General features: G+C 41.1%; 1 protein-coding gene across 2 annotated transcripts in view; it reads right to left on the bottom strand.

Annotated features, from left to right (window-relative positions):
* Positions 1 to 5,724: 5,724 nt before the first annotated feature.
* Positions 5,725 to 18,911, bottom strand: part of ZNF292 (zinc finger protein 292) — a 60,289-nt gene continuing 47,102 nt past the window's right edge. Inside the window, exons 7-8 of one of the 2 annotated variants that reach the window (XM_074948073.1) lie at positions 18,124 to 18,265; positions 5,725 to 13,814 (exon numbers count right to left, since the gene is read on the bottom strand). In XM_074948073.1, the coding sequence (XP_074804174.1) occupies positions 6,603 to 13,814; positions 18,124 to 18,265 (7,354 nt within the window). In that variant the 3' untranslated portion in view covers positions 5,725 to 6,602. The remainder of the gene's footprint in view (positions 13,815 to 18,123; positions 18,266 to 18,911) is intronic. The other variant, XM_074948074.1, reaches the window with a different exon arrangement.

The raw sequence follows: 18,911 nt of genomic DNA, 5'->3' as shown, positions 1-18,911 counted from the left end.
GAAGGGTTGAAGCGACAGGAACCATCTCGTCACACTCGCATTTTTGTCTTTGTTTTGGTGCATCCACTGCAGAGGTGCATGGTCCGTGACAAAGGTAAACCTCCATCCCAGTACATAGTAGCGGAGGCTTTCTACAGGCCGTTTTACTACCAGGCATTCTTTTTCGACAATGGTGTATTTCCGTTCCCTAGGCAGGAGCTTCCTACTGAGGAAGAGGATGGCGTGTTCATCATCCCCGACCATTTGTGAAAGTACTGCCCCCATCCCTACATCAGAGGCGTCGGTTTGTAGGATAAACTCCTTCCCCAAATCTGGGGCCACGAGTATGGGGTCTGTGCAGAGAGTTGTCCGTAGATCTGAAAAAGCGTCTTCAGCCGTGGTCGTCCATCTTACTATGTCTGGGCCCGAGCTTTCATTAGGTCTGTTAATGGGTATGCCCTGTTGGCAAAGTAGGGAATGAACCATCTATCGTACCCCACTAGTCCCAGGAATGCTCTGACCTGTTTTTTTCGGCGTGGTCGGGGCCACTTCTGTATAGCTTCTAACTTGTTGAGTTCTGGCCTCCCCACGCCCCTCCCCACTATATACCCGAGGTATTTGTCTTCAGCTAGCCTGAGCGAACATTTGGAGGGGTTTGCCATCAACCCCGCCTTCCTCAGGGTATCCAGCACTGCCTCCACCTTCTCCAAGTGTGTCCCCCAGTAGGGGCTACATATGATGACATCGTCGAGGTAGGCTGCCGCGTACTTGCCATGTGGTTGCAACAGTTTGTCCATGAGCCTTTGGAAAGTAGTGGGAGCCCCATGCAACCCAAAGGGGAGGATGGTGTACTGATATAGTCCCTCTGGAGTTCCAAAGGCTGTCTTCTCTTTGTCGGCTTTGGCCAGGGGGATCTGCCAATAGCCCTTGGTCAGGTCAAGGGCAGACATAAACCGTGCTTTTCCCAATCTGCCAATTAGCTTGGGGTATAGGGTACGCCTCAAACTGGGACACCTCACTCAGCTTTCAGAAGTCGTTGCAGAACCTCACGCTGCAATCCGGCTTAGGCACTAAAACCACTGGACTTGACCATTGGCTATGAAATTCTTCAATGACTTCTAAGGCCAGCATTTTCTTGACCTCTGTCCTGATCTCCTCTCTTTTGGCCTCCGGGTTCTGGTATGGCTTGACGTTCACCTTCACTCCAGGCTCTATGAGGATGTGATGGTGAACCTCAGTAGTCCTGCCTGGCTTTTCCGAGAACACATCCTGGTTGTATTTAATCAGGCTGATCGCTTCAGATTGTTGCTCCGGAGTCAACTCCGGGGATACTTCCACTTGGTCGGGCTGGTTGCTTTTAGGGGATGGTGCCCCTAGTGCAACCAACCACATGCACTTTTCTATCCTGTCATGGTTTCAGCAGATTTATATGGCAGATCTGCTCCAGCTTCCAGTGATCCGGCTGTCAAACATTATGGTCCACGTCTCCTATGGCTTCTATCATCTCATATGGCCCCTGCCACCTGGCCAGGAGCTTGCTCTCTGCCATGGGTATGAGCACCATTATGAGATAATATGACCCGGTTCTCCCACCTGGAACTTCTGGGTCATTGCTTGGCAATTGTAGTATGACGGTTGGGCTCCTTGGGCCTTCTCCAGGTGTTCACGCACAAGGGGGGCAACTTGGGCTATCCTTTCATTTGCAACACTTGTTCAACGACATTTCTCCAGGGGTTTGGCTGTTCTTCCCAGCCCTCTTTGGCCATGTCCAATACGCCCCTGGGGTGGAGACCATATAACAGCTTGAATGGGGAGAATCCAGTGGAATCTTGGGGAACCTCCAAAACAGCAAGTAAGGCAGCAGAGCATCCCAGTCTTTCCCAAAAAGGAGTACTTGTGGCACCTTAGAGACTAACATTTATTTGAGCATAAGCTTTTGTGAGCTACAGCTCACTTCATCGGATGCATGTAGTGGAAAATACAGCAGGGAGATTTTATTTTCCACTACATGCATCCGATGAAGTGAGCTGTAGCTCACAAAAGCTTATGCTCAAATAAATTTGTTAGTCTCTAAGGTGCCAAAAGTACTCCTTTTCTTTTTGCGGATACAGACTAACACCACTGCTACTCTGAAACCCGTCTTTCCTGTCATGACTAACCACTTTCCATAGCATGTTCTTCGATGTTCTATTGAAGCATTCGACAAGACCATCGGTCTGGGGATAATAGACTGATGTCCTGAGAGTCCGTATATGGAGCATTGTACATAACTCCTCCTTTAACTTAGACACAAAGGGAGTCCCTTGGTCCATCAGGATCTCTTTAGGTATCCCTACTCTGGAAAAAATCCGGACTAATTCTTCGGCTATGGTCTTGGACATAGTGTTCCGTAGGGGTACGGCCTCGGGATATTGGGTGGCATAATTTAGTACTACCAGAATGTACCGATGACCCCAGGCTGACTTCTCCAATGGCCCTACTAGGTCCATAGCTATTCGCTCAAATGGGATTTCAAAAATTGGTACAGGTACCAAAGGGGCCCTTAGGTATGGTCGGGATCCATGTATCTGACATTCTGGACAGGAGATACAATACAACTGGACCACCGCATAAATGCTGGGCCAAAAAAAAAAAAAAACCTCTGCAGAATCTGATCAAGGGTCTTATCTACCCCTAGATGGCCCCCGAACAGATGGCTGTGAGCCAGATCCATCACGCCGCTTCTGTGGGACCAAGAGTTGTTCTACAACTTGCTCTTGGATCCAGACTACTCTGTATAGCAGATCACCCTTAATCACATAATATGGCCCTGGGCCCTTAACTCTCCCCTCCACGGGGACCCCATTTACCTCGACTATTTCTTTACGAATATTGCTGTATATTGGATCATTGGCCTGATCCTGACCAAAATTCCCGAGTGGGGTCCCCAATTGTCCAAACTCAGGGGGATCTACCTCTGTCTCCCCCTCAGGGAAATCCCCCAGGGAACTAGATCCAGCGATTGGGTCGTTGATTGCCTACCCCGCCCCGCTGTCCACTGAGCCACCTCTTTCCCCTACAAGCATAGATTTCTAGTATGGAGTCAAGAGCCTCGTTCCCCTCGTTTTATCCACCCTCTGTTCCCTCCAAGCCTTCCGGGGCTTTCCCGGCAGGGAGAACAAATCCTGGCCAAATTCATGGAAGGCTGGGGGGTGACGGGGGTTATCTATCTGGGCCACCCCCTGGGTCCCAGGTTCATTACTTTCTTCCACCTTCTCCCCAGAGAATAGGCTATCAAATCCTGGGAAGTCTCGTCTGATAAGGACTGGGTAGGGGAGTTTTGGAACTACTCCCACCATAACTTTAGTGGACGTAGTGGCGTTTCTGAGAACTTCTATTTTTACAGGGATGGTCGGGTAGTAACGGACATCCCCATGCACACAGGATATTCCTGAGCGTTTGGCCCGGGATAGTTGGTCCTGCCTGACCAGCTTTCCCGAGACCAGCGTGATTGCACTTCCCGAGTCTACTAACGCGGTGGTCTCTAGACCATTCATCTTAATGGGGTCTAGTATCTATGAGGGACCATTGCTACCCCTACTCTAGACTTATTAGATCACGTGGTCCCCATATATCTCCTAGTTTGCATTGCACGGGCTCGTCTAGATTTGAGCACTGGACAGCGATATGCCCCAATTCGCCACATGCATAACATCGGTACCCTGCTCGGGGCAGCCCCCAATTTTTCGGGCTACTGGACTTTCTCCCCCGAGCCTCTCTCCCCCAGTCCTCAAGTCTCTCCGGGACCTCTGGTTGCTCTTCTACCTCCTTCCTCCCCTCCATAGTCTGGCCTGGCGCTAGGGAAAACCAGGGCCTCAGTGCAGAGACTTGTCTGATTCTGGCACCTTCCTTCCCCGGTGGTCCGAGAAAGTGCTGGGGCTGCTAGTTGTCTCTCTACAAGAGCAATTAGTTCATCATAAGAGGAAGGATGATTTTGGCCAACCCACCCTCATATGTCCAGCGGCAACCGCTCATGTACCTGTCCAACACGAGGATTTCCACTATCTTCCCTGGCCCATGGATCTCGGGGCGGAGCCACTTCCGGGTGAAGTCAATTAAATCAAATAGCTGGGACCTCAGCAGTTTGCTGTCCCGGTATTTCCACTCATGGAAGCGCTGGGCCCATATGGCTGGCGTCACACCTGACCTTGAGAGGATTTTCGCCTTCAGCTGGGGATAATCCATAGCTGTCTCTGTGGTCATGTTGAAATAGGCCTTCTGGGGCTCCCCACATAGAAATGGAGCCAGGATACCTGCCCACTGGTCTTGGAGCCAGGCCTCCCACAGTGCCATCCTCTTGAAGGCGAGGAGATATGCCTCTATATTGTCGTCCGTTAGTTATCTTCTGTAAATAGTTACTTGCCCGCAGCAGCCGGGCCCGTGCATCAGCGTGGTCAGGGCTTTTCACTGGTTCACTACTTCATTCAGGGTGGCTTGATCTTGGGCCTCCTGGTTCATCAGTAATTGGTTCGTCTCCTGTTCGACGTGTACTGACTCTTGCTGAGCAGCCATCTGTACCCTGGTAACCTCTTGTTGGGCCACAGTGGCCTTTATCAATGCCTTCACTACGTTCTCCATTTGGGGGGGGGGGTGATTTACCCTGCCCTGAGATGGCTTGCCACAGAGCCTTACTCACTCACCGCATGCCACCCTTGACACCAAGTGTGGCAAAATACCTTCTTCGCCTCAGCAGGCTCAGTCCTTTTTAGCCTTGGAGACTCAGGTTTGGGGCAAGGCAAATCCTTATAGGTGACACAGGGTCCTGCTATTCCTCTCCTCAGTCAGTTCCTTGTACTTGTTTTCCTTCCCTTCTGGGGAGGGAGTGCAGCCTCCCTACTGGGAAGGTTTGGGGTCTTGCTGTAAACAGCCTACTGGCAGCTTCCCTGCTCTTCTCACTCCCTCACTCCTCCCCTCCTTCCACGCAGGGGAGGGTTTGAAAAGGTCTCAAGTAGTTGGAGTCAGGTGAACCTAACTGGTTCCCTAGCAACCCCTTTTCCAGCTGAACCTTATTGCCTCCTGGTTCTCTCTCCTCAGTGGATAGGGAGCGGCCTTTTAATCCCTTAGGACTAATTACTCCGCCCCACCGTAGCTGTTTGTCCTGGGTTTACCACATTATATATTGTTTTAAAACATTTTAGGTTTTCTTGGATAATGACAGCTCCCACTAATGTATTTACAGCTTTGGTTACTAAATAAATTAGATACTTGTTACTGCAGTTAGCAGCATAAAGAGCAATCTTACAAATCCCAGTTATGACAAGTGGCACTGCTTCCAAGGCTCATTCCAGTGTGGAAATACGGAGTAGGCAAAACAGTTGCCAAAAACAGTCAGCAAGAGGAAAGGTGAGTGCAGAGGGAACCTATGCCATCTATAGAGTACAGATATTTTGTCTCTAAGTTTATAATCTCCACCTTTCTTTTTAGAAAGTGCTCCACTTATTCAGTTTTAAATGTCATGGCATAAGGACTCATTTATAGATAGATACCACACTGGTATGGTCAAAATAAACCTGTTTATAAAGCCATTATTTAAAAAACAAAAAACCAAACCTCCCCCAAATCCCACTGTTTCTGAAGTAGCATTTTTTTAAACAAAAAAATTAAACTATACGTCAATCTAAGTTATAGAAACAAAAATAACCTTCATAAGATCACATGTATAAAACAAGAAATGAAATGTGATTTTATTTAAGGCAATACTGGGCTACTTCACAAATCACCACCTCAAATATATACACTGCTCCACACTACTAATTTTCTATCACATTCACAACAGGTTCTTCAATACCAAATGCTGTTTAAAATCTCCAATGTAGCAAACTATTTTTATTCACATTTCCATTGTATTATGGAATCATAATAGCTTTGTATCCAATTAAAAGCAATGAAAAATGTAGTTATAGGAAAACTATTTAAATTTATGACTTAACTACATATGAATACCATCCAAAGATAATGGATGTTAAAATTTACAAAAAATGAGAACTGTCAGTATGTGTTGAACATATGAAATGTGATCTTATCCAGCTCCTTTCCTGTAAATAAATGCTTTAAGCAAAATAAACTGGATATGGTAGACTTATCTAGGTTTAGTTCAAAAAGTTCTTAATTTAAAACGATTAAAGGACAATTTTAAAAACTTGATCGCTCAGTTACAAATTAAAATTCCGAATATAAATGTGTCATTTAATAGTTTAGACTTACAGACTGCTGGTGGCAGCAAATGATTTACAATAATAAATATATACAAAAAATGTATCTACAAATAAAGAGTACTGTTATACATGGGAAGTGACCTGGTGAAAGATACCAATCACAGACAATTCACAAAGATTTAGTTAATGGAAAGGACAATTTGATAGAAAGTTGAAGTTCTGATCAACTATTTACAAAACTGAAGCAATGATTCTGTTCCTCAAGTCCCATAGGGATAAAAACAAATAAGAAATTTACATGACTAATGTCATGTTTCTGCTAGGTTAAATCACTTCAACAAAATAAAAAAGCTTCACAATTACTAGCATGCTTGATGGCTTCCTATTCAAAATAAAAATGTATTACAGGTCATGTTTAAAACACAGTTATCAGTAATGCGATTCCCCTTCCTCATTACCCACAAGAATTTCTTTTGCAACTGTAGCTGCTGGATCATCCTCCCAATGTCCTTCAAGTTTTTTGAGACTGACAGTAGGTTTCATTTCCTGAAGTTGCTTCAACACAAGCGCAGTGCAGTCTTTAAGAGTCTTGTCTAAAACTATTTTTACTTTATCACTACACTGAAGTTGTGATGGGTTGGCAAACTGTACAAGGGTTTCAGTTTCAGAACAGGACCATGTAACATTACTACTTGCCAACGAGGTCTTTTCATTGGATTTTTTTGAGTTTGAATTAGACCCTTTTTTGGTTCCATTGCTATGGAAGTCTCTCTCAGCATTTTTCTTTTGCTTCACAGCAGACTCTTCAAGGAACTTGAGGAATGATACTTCAAATCCCATAGGCTTAAATGAGCTCCAATCGAAAGTTGTGGGCTGCTCTTCAGCAGTCTGAATAGCAACAGCAGTCTCTTCCTCCCTACGCATGCTACTTAATTCAACTGCCAGTACTTCTTCAGGTTTCTCAAGTCTTCTCTTTTTATTCTGAGAGAGGTTTTTTTCTTTATTTGCTCTCTTTAAATTATTAGATTTTTGCTTTTCTGAGTGGCAGGAGACAGATTCCTGAAAGTTACTATTTACACTGGAAGAGGTCTTAGCTGGATTTTCAGCACATGTGCAATCCTCATTAATCAGTTTAGTAATGAAGAGTTCTGTCAGTTCATCTACTTCATCTTTCTCGCCTTTTTCAATTTCACTCTGTGGTAATGCAGAGCTACTCAAGTCATCACTGCTCTCTGGCACACATGGATCAGACTCTTTCACATCACTTTTTTTATTAGCTTCCTCTTGTTCAGAGGATGCTTCCTTTACTTGCGAGACAGTGTGTTTTTTTGAGACAATAAGAAGATTTCTGTGTTGTGAAGTAAATGCCTTAGATAACTTATGACATTTATAATGTCTAATTATATTACTCTCACTTGTAACAACTGAGGAACATCCTTTTATCATACAAGGATACTGTGTTACAAATCTGCTTGTACATTCAGATAAGGCATCATTTATAGCCTTTATCGAATACACATGTTTTCCACGTTTCAGGGAATAATCCTTGTTTTCTTGAATCTGCCCACCTTTTGTATTCTTGCTTTCCAAATTAACATTTTTCTTTCGTTTGGTCTTTATCGACAATCTGTTTCCTTCCTTTCCTGACCTATTGTGTTTCAGTCCTCTATGTTTAGACTTTATTGGCTTCTCTTGGTTTGCCTTGCTGGAAATATTTTCCTGACCTGGTGTTAATCGCCTGGGTCTTATTAAGTGATCTTTATGCTTATCATTATGTTTATTAAAAATGTGTCTTAGAAGGTTTGATCTAGTTGCGTACATACGATCACAACCCTCACAATCACACTTGTATATGCCATCTTCTTCTACTTTGTTTGGCCTTATCTTAATCCCATGATCTGTCTCAAGATGTAGAATATAATTAAAATAGGCTGTAAATGAAGATTTACACTGAGACTGATCACATGGAAATCTTCCAACATCCAGGGCTGATTTCATGCTTCCGATTTCCTCAGGACTCATCTCATGAAGCTTCATATAATGCTGTATCAGACTAGTAACCTCTTGAAATATTCTTGAGCAGTCACTCACTTCACACCTGAATTCTTTCACAGTCTGTTTGGTTTCAGTTTCATCACATTCTTCTTTACTTGGCTCACTTTCTTCTTCAACCTCCACAGGGAAGGCAGGCAAATCTGATTTGTGAACAGCCTGGTAATGAAGAATCAGGTTTTGCTGTATTGTAAAAGCTGCAAAACAGCCTTGATGGACACATCTGTATGGTCTGTAAGGACTATATCTAGTAGGAAACTCAAGAGATTTGGTTACTGGTTTCCTGCGTTTTCTTTCTTCTTTCTCTTTCCGATGCCTCCTAATTTTGCGTACTTTTGGCTGTATCTGTATATTACTGAAAGACACTGCATTATATTGCTCTGGAGGAACAGTAAGTACCTGTGGAGGTTTTTCCAGTTTTTCAGGATTTTTTTTTTCTGGGATTAGCTTTTCTGGGATTTTCACAGGTTGTATGACAGCCTCCTTCTTTACTTCAATTCCTTTAACCAACCGAGGTTCGTTTTTACTTTTCATTATTAGAGTCTGCAGATTTTTTATTTCAGCAGGCCGTTGGGTTATGTTTATAGCTTCATTATGAGATCGTCTTCCATAAGGTCTTTTTATTTTTAATTTTACCATTTCCTCTGTTGTGAAGTGATGCACCAGCTGACAGTGTGCTCGGAGATTTGAATTTCTTGTAAATGTTTTTGGACAGGTAGTTACAACACATTTAAATGGGGCATACTTCAATTGATGCTTCTTGATTTCCAGTATCATTTCTGCAGTGTATTGATGTACCTTGCTATAGTGTTTAAATAATGCATCCTTTGTCATAGCACTATAATCACAGCCTTGGTCCTGGCACACAAAAGGCTTGTGGACTTTGTCACTAAATTGAATATTAGTTGTCTCTGAAGATGGCTGGGCCAGGGATGTACTCTCAGTTGATACAACAGCAACAGCAGTCAGCGGTGCTAGTGTATCTGCTGGAGGACATGGAGACACACTATCAGACACCTGACTGGATGTATCATTTTCTAATCTCAGTTTCTGCAAACCCTCTAAAATTTCCAACACTTGAACATCATCCTTTTGAGAAGTTTCAGGTTGAGAAGAGTTACTCTTTGCAGTGATGACATCCCTAGTGCGTACTGCAAACTGGGTATGGTTGGGTAACTTAATATTTTGTGAACAGTTTGCTGGAGGGAGTTCTGTAGTATTTACTTGTGTATTCTTGGTTGACCCAATCACAGCATCCTGGATTTCATTTTTTACCTCAAATATTTGGGAATTCATAGCAGTCTTAATTATTTCAAGGGTTTTCTCGAAGTTTTGAATAACATTGTCCTCTGAAATCTGTAAATCAGAATTTCCTTGAGCACAGGCATTCAGAGTCATTTGGGAGTCACCATTTTCAGTTTTTATTGTTAAAGGAGCTAATGCCGCATGAGACTCGAGATTAGTTTTTAAGTTCTCTTTGACACTGGGCACGAACAACTGATTGTCAACATTATTTAGTTTTTGTGTAAGATTTTCTACCAACACCTGAGACTCACAGTTTGCCAGTAAGTTTGATTGACAATTATCTGTTGGTACTTGCACACTCCCTTCAATGCTTTTGGCTAGAAGTCCCATTGCTGTTAAATCATTTACTACTAATTTTTGTGAAGAGTTAGGTGAAAGCAATGGAGTAGCTGCTTTTTTCTTTCTCTTTGAAGCACTGCTCCCCTTCTTATTCAAGGTACTTGATCCTGAATTCTTGGGACTATTTATAACTGAAACTCGTGAACTATTACTTGCAAAATTCTGTGTTGCTGCAACAGAATTAGAAAGTGAGCCAGAGCACAAGCCATTTTCAATAGTCTTTAGCATTAAATCATCGGTTGCAAAAACAGACAAATTGTTGCAGTCATCCGATGAAGGAATTTTGTTGTTTAGGGCCCGGTTTTGGTTTGTTAGTAGGGTACTTGGGTTGCATACTGTCTGCAAGAGAGGGGATACAGTTGTATTGGAGAGAACTGCTGCATTCATCTGAGTCGTACCAGTGACACAGCTAGTTGTAACTATATGTGGAAGCATTTCAGTGTTATCAAATGTACTTGGAATGCCTGCAGTTTCCAAGGCTTGTTTAATAATTTCATTTCCTTCCTCATTCACACTAGTATTAAAGTTAGCCACACTAGCCCGTGGAAACATGGTCTGCAAAAAAGCAGCTGAACGGTTTTCAGCTGCAAGCAACTGTAGGAATGATGGATCTTTAAAACATGCTTCTGGATTGAACGTAGACTCCTGGGGTTGCTGCAAGTTTCCTACATTTGAGGAAAGAATCATACTAGCTAGTAGAGAAGACTGTCCATTAGTCTGCAGGGCTTCTTGAGAAATTTCTGACCCCTCAATGGGTTTACAAACAGACCGTTTAGACAAGTGACCACCAAGTGACCTGGGATTAGTAAAAACTCTGAAACACCTACTACAGATAAATTTGCCATCTCTAATTATTGCTGGCCATTTTGCTCGCTTGTTATGTTTTGGCTTCCTTTCTTTTCCATTTGAACCCCGTCCACGATCTTTTTTCATCTTTTCTGAAGCTGGAACTTGGGAGGTGGTTTCACTGAAGTTATTTTCACTATTTGCTCGAGAAGAAAAGATTGGTTCATCAACACTTTCCTCCTTTGGAAAAACAGAACTAGTGTTTCCTTCTAGTTGTGATGAAAAATGATTTGTATTGTTTTCCAGCTGCGAGAAGACTGAATTTGGGACATGGTCTGCTGGTGAAGGAAAGAGAGAAATGGAATTGCTTTCGGCAGGTAAAGGAAGAAAGGGATCTGAACCACTGTCAATATTCAAAGGCATAACTGTTTTTGCCAGATCTTCTAATTGTGAAGGTAAAGTTGTATTGGATAGATTTTCTATTTGGGAACATAAAACACTCTCAGGTTCACTTTTAATACAGACTGGATTTATGACACTTTCCACTGTAGGTATCATTGGATTAGACAAAGTTTCTAAGTGGGTTGGGAAAAGTGTATTTGAGACATGTTGCAACTGACTTGAGCAAGTAGCATTTACACTGGTTTTGTTTTGTGATGTAAAAGCAGCACTATTGGTGTTGTCCACTTGCGATGGCAAAAAATACACAACCTTTCCATCAGTAGGCATATTTTGCAAATTGCTGGGTTTTCTGGTTTTCTTATTCTTACGTTGCATTTTAAAAGCAGCGTATTGATCAGGGTGTGCTGCCTTCATATGTTTGCCAATACTTTGTGAGGAGTTGTAGGTTCGAGTGCACCCCTCAACTTGACAGTTAAATTTTTGAACTGGTGCTGCTGGTGGTACAGCTGGAACTAAAGAACTGCTTAGGCTGGACTGTGATGGAAGAAATATAATACTCTCTAATGTCTTCAGGGGCAAATTAAACTGATTAGTTGCACTCTTAATACTGTCTTGAAGTTCAAGTTTGGAAATGGGTAAGTTGTTTCGATAACCTGTCTGATTCTGCATGCTGAAGGGCGTCATATTACTTACTTGTCTTTCTAGGCTTTTTGATGCAAGAGCTTCTGTTTTTGGTGTGTCTGAATTTACAGAAATGTTTTGAATATTCTGGGACTGACTGAAACAATCGTCCTCCTTTCTTCCCTGGAAAACTGGAAGACAAGGATCACTGCAAGAATCTTCTGCTGCTGAACACAACTGACGGACTACAGATTTACTGGTATCTATTTTACTGCCTGCAGAAGCTAACTTTCCTCTTCTTACAAAGTTATCCCGGACCTTCTGGCTAAGAACGGGCATCCTGATATTGCTGATTCTAATTGTTGCTTCCTTCTTTACCAGACCAGTGACAGAGTGCTCCAAACCATCAACAGATAGGGAATCAGCTTGCCTCAGTATGCTGGCTGATTTATTGGCTCTCTCTGTCCCAACTGTTTCTACTTTGATTTGATCCCACACATTATTTTCTGCTTCAGTAAAGTTACTTGTGTTATTGTCTAGAGAAGAGACCAATTCCTTTTTTACAGTGACCCCTTCAGGGTTTTCATTAGCTTTTGAAGACTGAATGAGATCAGTTCGATTAGTCTGGCCTTCAATCTCTAACACTTTTTCAGGTTGCTTATTATGATCTTCACCATGTTTTTCTAGTTCATTCTGAGAACGGTAAACTTTTCCACAGCCTGTGAATTTGCAGGTATAGGTATTATAGTGTTGTGCTTCATGATCATAGAGCAAATATGCTTCTGAAAACACTCTGCCACATTTAGGAAACATACACTTTGCTCTAAAGACTTGATGTTCTTTTCTATGAGTTAACAGCTCAGCATAACTGTTAAAACCTGCCTTACATTTCATCTGTATGCAGATGTAGGGCTTGCTGCCACAGTGCATTTGTAAGTGATCATTGAGGTGAGTAACACTTACAAAATGTCGTCTACAGTACTGGCAAATCACTTTTTTGCTTTGCATTTCAAGAAAACGTTTTGCTTCTTCATTATCTTTATGCCCCTTTGCATGTGCAATCAAATTTTTAAAGTATTTAAAACCTTTTTTACAAAACGTTACCGGACAAGTGAATTCATTAACAGGCAATGGTTTTTGAACTGGTATTATCTCTGGTACATAAGGTTTATCTTTGTCATCATTTTCATCATCTGAACCATCGTTATCATTGAACACTATGAAGTCTGCTGAGTAAAGACTATTCTTTTTAATGGGTCGTTGTTCCTGCTTGGATATGGCATCAGCCTTCTGATTTTCACTGGTGGTTGCTATTTTAGGAGGTCTTCCCAATCTTCTCAGTGGTTTCATAGCAGCCAGTCTCTCTTTACTAGACTTCTTAACATGTAGAGTTACATGAGGAACAAAGGTTTCTTTAGAATTAAAATTGTGTGCACATATAGGGCAACTGTAAATTCCATCTTTATAGTGTTTCTGTGCATGCCTAACTATTCTATGACCAAGGAATTCTTTGTCACATAACACGCAATACTGCATGTAGGCTTGCCAGTTCCTAAACCTAGCGGATATGAATCCCCTCTCTCTCAGTTTTTTAATTTCTCTCTTTTTCTGCTTTTCATCTCTTATGCCTTTAAGCAGGCTTGTAGCTTCATCGAAATTGCCAGCAAGACCATTCAGAGAAGTTTCTTTATTCTCCTCTTGGCAGTCTTCGACCTTCTCATATACTTCACTGTCATTCAACTCATCTATCGAAGATACAATGGATGCCTCCTCTCCCATCAATGCAAGACACTGACGTTTCAGAGTTTTCCAGTCCCAGAATTCTGGATCAAAAGGCCACTGAGTTTTCAATACAAGCAAGAGCTCACAGCGTAATGAATTTGGTATTGGAAGATTCTCTTCATCATATTTCTGGTCAGGCTGATTATACAGCATTTCAACAGCATAGTATGCATCCACAGTTGGCTCAAGAAGAAATTCACTCAATTGACAAGCACGTTTAACCTCCAAATCATCTGGCAACAAACAGGAGATAGTCTTGCAAATGGATATCTTGACATCTGTGTTTTCACTGGATTCCAAGCGCAGTGCTTTCACACATAGTTCAATGCAGGTTGCAAGTCCAGCAGCTTCAATCTGCAATGTACAAAGACAAATTTTAAAAGTCATTTTACTAGAACTGTTTCTGCATTTGTTAATACAAGATAATTTTCATTGTTCAATCCTGAATTTCAAGAAATTGTAAAGACAAATCATAATAAGGTGTTTATTATTCACATTTTAAGTTTAAAAAAAAATGATAGCTTAGTAGCTCACACTGTAGAACTGTGCACCACAATGAAATAAAGCCCTGAGCATTGTGCTTTGCTTGGGTTACTTGGTCTCCAGCCTGGACCAGAACTTGAAGACCAGCCTTTTTAAAATTCACACACAAGTGAAAGATGCAGAAGGCTCCCCCATGTTGCTCTGTTAGGATCACTTATTTTAGGTGTGTGTTCAGTAGTACAGTACAGTAGTTCAGTCTTTGTACTAATGAAGTACTGGGCCTTTCCCAAATAAAAAGTGTCCAATTATGACAAATTATATGTTATAGTTTTGATAGGGACTCAGTTGATATCAGAGTCATTTCACTTAGGACCTTCAACTTAGGACTTGAACTCTGGGGTCACAGAAGCAGAAGGTAAGTGTGGTAATCAGTAAGTCTTCTAGCCTTCCTACTTACACTAGTTATAGCAGTACACACAGCACCAAAGTAGTTAAATCTTTTATTTAAGATATAAAACCAAACTTTTGAAGGGACTACCATAACAGTTACAAAGCCACCTTGATCTTAAACTGAGAACACAAGGTTTCATTCTGATTACCAATATATTTTTTCATATACATATATTTAATATATTAGTTAAGTGTTTCACCTAAGTGTCTAAAAGGTCATCTGTGGGTAATTTTTTCTAGAAAAGTGGGCCCTGATTCTCATTTACACTAAAGCCACTTTACACCACCCTGGCAGAGATTTGGTGGGATAAGTGTCATGACTAGACTATTGGTATAGAGGGGTATAGCTTATTCAAGGACAGGCAGAGTAAAAAGGGAAGAGGTGCTGCATTATATATCAAGAATGTATACACTTGTTGGGAGAGAGAGAATCAGGTGAGTGGCAGACCAGTTGAAAGTCTCTGGCTAAAGATAAAATGGGTAAAAATTAAGGCTGACATCCTGGTAGGGATCTACTATAAACTACCAAATTAGAAAGAGAAGGTGGATGAGGCATTTCTTGAACAAAGACCACAAATATCCAAAGCACAATACTGAGTAGTAATGGGGGATTTTAACTACCCGGACAACTGTTGGAAAAGTAATACAGCAAACACAACATTTCCAATAAAAGTTATTGCAATGTATTGGGGGCAACTTTATGTTTCAGAAAGTGGAGGATTTAACTGGAGGACAGTCATTTTATACTTGATTCTGACCAACACAGAAAAAACTGTTGTGAAGGTGGAAGGTAATTTGGGTGAAAGTGACCATGGTTCTAAGGAAAGGAAGGAGTGGAGAGCACAATGGCAAAAAAACAAAAACAAAAAAAACCAGACAAACTAAGAGAACTGGTACATAAGGTCCCATGGGAAGAAAATCTAAGGGATAAAGGAGTTCAGGAGAGCTGGGTGTTTCTCAAGGAGATATTATTAAAGGCACAACTGCAAACTATCTTGAGGCAAAGGAAAAACAGTAAGAGGCCAACATGGCTCCATCAGGGTCTCTTTAGTGACTGCTGAATCAAAAAGGAATCCTATAAAACAGGGACAAATTGCTAAGGAGGAGTGCCAAAGAAAGGAACAAGCACGTAGGGACAAAATCAAAAAAGTGAAGGACCAAAATGAGTTACACCTAGCAAGGGACATAAAAGGCAATTAGAAGAGGTTCTTTAAATACATTAGGAGGAAAAGAAAGACGAAGGAAAGTGTAAGTCTTCTACTTAGCAAGGAAGGAGAGCTAATAACTGATAACATCAGGAAAGCTGAGGTGTTTAATGCCTATTTTCTTCAATCTTCACTAAAAAGGTTAATGTTGACCAGATTCTCAACACAATTAATACGAACAAGGGAAAAGGAATGCAAGCCAAAAGTGGGAAAGAACAAGTTACAGAATATTTAGGTAAGTTGGAGGTATTCAAGTCATGAAATTCATCCTAGGGAACTTAAGGAAATAGCTGAAACAATCTGAACCATTAGCAATTATCTTTGAGAACTTATGAAATATGGAAGGGCATATGTAGTGGGGCCCTGCAGGCATCAGTTTTGGGTCCAGTACGATCCAATATTTAATGACTTGGATAATGGAGTGGAAATTTGTAGATGACACCAACCTGGGGAGGCGTGCTAGTACTTTGGAGGAAAGGATTAGAATTAAAAACAAAACTGACAAATTGAAGAATTGGTCTGAGTTTAACAAGAAATTCAATAGCCTGGGGCAAAGTACTTCACTTGAACGAAAAATCCCATGCACAACCACAAAACGGGGAATAACTGACTAGGTAGTTATACTGCTGAGAAGGATCTGGAGGTTATAGTGGATCACAAATTGAATATGAGTCAACAATATGATGTAATTGCAAAAAAGGCTAATATCGTTCTAGGGTGTATTAACAGGAGTGTTATACGCAAGACACAAGAGGTAATTGTCCTGCTCAACTTGGCACTGGTGAGGCCTTAGCTGGAGTACTGTGTCCAGTTCTGGGAGCCAAACTTTAGGAAAGATGTGGACAAACTAGAGAGAGTCCAAAGGAGAGCAACAAAAATGACAGAAGGTTTAGAAAATCTGACTTACGAGGAAATGTTTAAAAAAACTGGGCATGTTTAGTCTTGAGAAAAGAAGACTCAGGGGGGACCTGATAACAGTCTTCAAATATGTTAAGGGCTGTGATAAAGAGGATGATGATCAATTGTTCTCCATATCCACTGAAGGTAGGACAAGTAGTAGTAATAGGCTTAATTTGCAGCAAGGGAGATTTAGGTTAGCTATTAGAAACTTTCTAACCATCAGGCTAATTAAGCTCTGGAATAGGCTTCCAAGAGACGCTGTGGAATCCCCAGCATTTGAGGTTTTTAAGAACAGGCTGGATAAACACTTGTCAGGGATGGTGTTTAGGTTTACTTACTCCTTCCTCAGCACAGGGGCTGGACTTGATGGATTTCTCAAGGTCTCTTCCAGCCCCACATTTGTATAATTCTGTTACATTTATATTCACTTTAAGGTCCCTCTACACTGCCAAAAGAGTATAAATGAGAAGAAAGGCTATAGTATTTATGAATAAACAGTCCTATTCCTCAGTCTTAAATTTCTACTATCAGGGAGAATGATTCATAGCTCCTTCAGTGAAGACTTCCTGTTTTTAAGAAAACCATTAGGCATATAAAGCACATGGCTCAAGGTCTGGACCACAACTCTTCATGCAACCAGTTGTTTCTACTCAATCCAAATTTAAAAAGTAAATTAACTCAAATGAAGGAAGAAGTGGAGGACAAGTGAGTACAGTCCCACCAGATATACTAACCGAAAACAACTTGTTTTTCCTCTTAAAACAATTATCTATGGATCCAAAGCCTATAGAACAAACAACTCAAGGGAAAACAAGACTTAAAGTGATTAACACTAAATAATACAAGCAAGATGTTGGGGAGACTTGGAGCAATGGGTGACCCTACATACAAGATTAACTGAGATACACAGATTGAGTTTAGGATACAGAATCAGTTCTAAATCCATAAAAAGTAGAATACTTCAAAGTCAAGTCATAACTTACCCCTCAAAGCAAAAATCATACCCTTAATGGTGAATCATAAAGCAACAACAAAGTTGTTTTTTGCCTTTTCCAGCTTGTTTAAAACATTAAGAGAAAGTCTCAAATTTTCCTCCTCAAATCTTTCTCTTTCCCATTTTATTTTCATTAATATTTGAAGCATCAAGAATATCAGGTCATTACATTCCTCTCTTCACTAAAGTAACTTGTCAAGCTATTTGGAGTGTAGAATAATGTTACAGGAGACTGTATCCCTCAGCTATAGCTCTCCTGTCTCCCAGCTGCTGAGTTGCAACATCTATTCCCCCTCATGTCTACAATGAAAAGTTGTAATAAATTTAATCAGTTTAGTTACTGCAACCCTTTGTGTGGACATTCTTAAGTAAATTTAAGAGTGTCTTACATTGCTTCATCTTAAGTGAATTCCTTACCAAGTGATTTAAGAAAGTCTACCAAAAGGGGGATGCAGTGATGTAATTGCATCAGTTTATAAACCGATTTACTTAAATCGGCACAACTTGCATAAGTAGGCAAGGCTTAGGTCTCGAAGGTTTAATGTACTTCCTAACAGATATCCAGAAAATTTTCAAATCCTGATGTTCCATTCAAAAGGCCATGAAAATTCACCTTCTAGAGTATCCTTACCTCTGAATTAATTACTTTAATCAGGAAGAATATATGATAAACCGTCTTAGTTAACACCGAAAGTTGACGACACCTCTCTAGATACACTTGTACAGAAGGCTCTACCCTTTGCTGCAGTTTGCTCCAGAAGAGAGTCAATTCCCTGGAAATAGAGAGTTTTAAAAGACAGAATAAAATATAAATGGCAGCACTAACACAACCACTATATTTGATCAATTTGGAGTTCTTTTAAAAAAATATGAAGGATGGAAACAGGATTTATGCTGCCTCTCTAAAAAACCTAACAATTCATACTTTCTTTTAGAGAAGATCATGGTTCATCTGCTCTGGGATGTATTAATAGGAGTATCAGACGTAAGACACAGGAGGTAATTGTTCTGCTCTACTTAACACTGGTGAGGCCTCAGCAGGAAAACTGTGTCCAGTTTTGGGTGCCACATTTGAAGAAAGATGTTGACAAACTGGAGAGAGTCCAGAGAACAACCCAAAATGATAAAAGGTTTAGAAAACCTGAACTATGAAGAAACCCTGGTTTTTTAACCTATGTTTAGTCGTGAGAAAAGATGACAGAGGGAACCTGGTTAAGTCTTCAAATATGTTAAGGGCTGTTATAAAGAAAAGTATGATCAATTGTTCTCCATGTCCACTGAACGTTGGACAAGAAATAATGGGCCTAATCTGCAGCAAGGGAGATTTTGGTTAGATATTAGGAAAAACTTTCTAACTATAATGGTAGTTAAGTAATGGAACAGGTTGCCAAAGGAGGTTTTTAAGAACAAGTTAGACAA

This window comes from Natator depressus, chromosome 3 (assembly GCF_965152275.1).
Source record: "Natator depressus isolate rNatDep1 chromosome 3, rNatDep2.hap1, whole genome shotgun sequence".
Lineage (NCBI taxonomy): Eukaryota > Metazoa > Chordata > Testudines > Cheloniidae > Natator > Natator depressus.
This window is presented reverse-complemented; position numbering and strand designations above follow the sequence as displayed.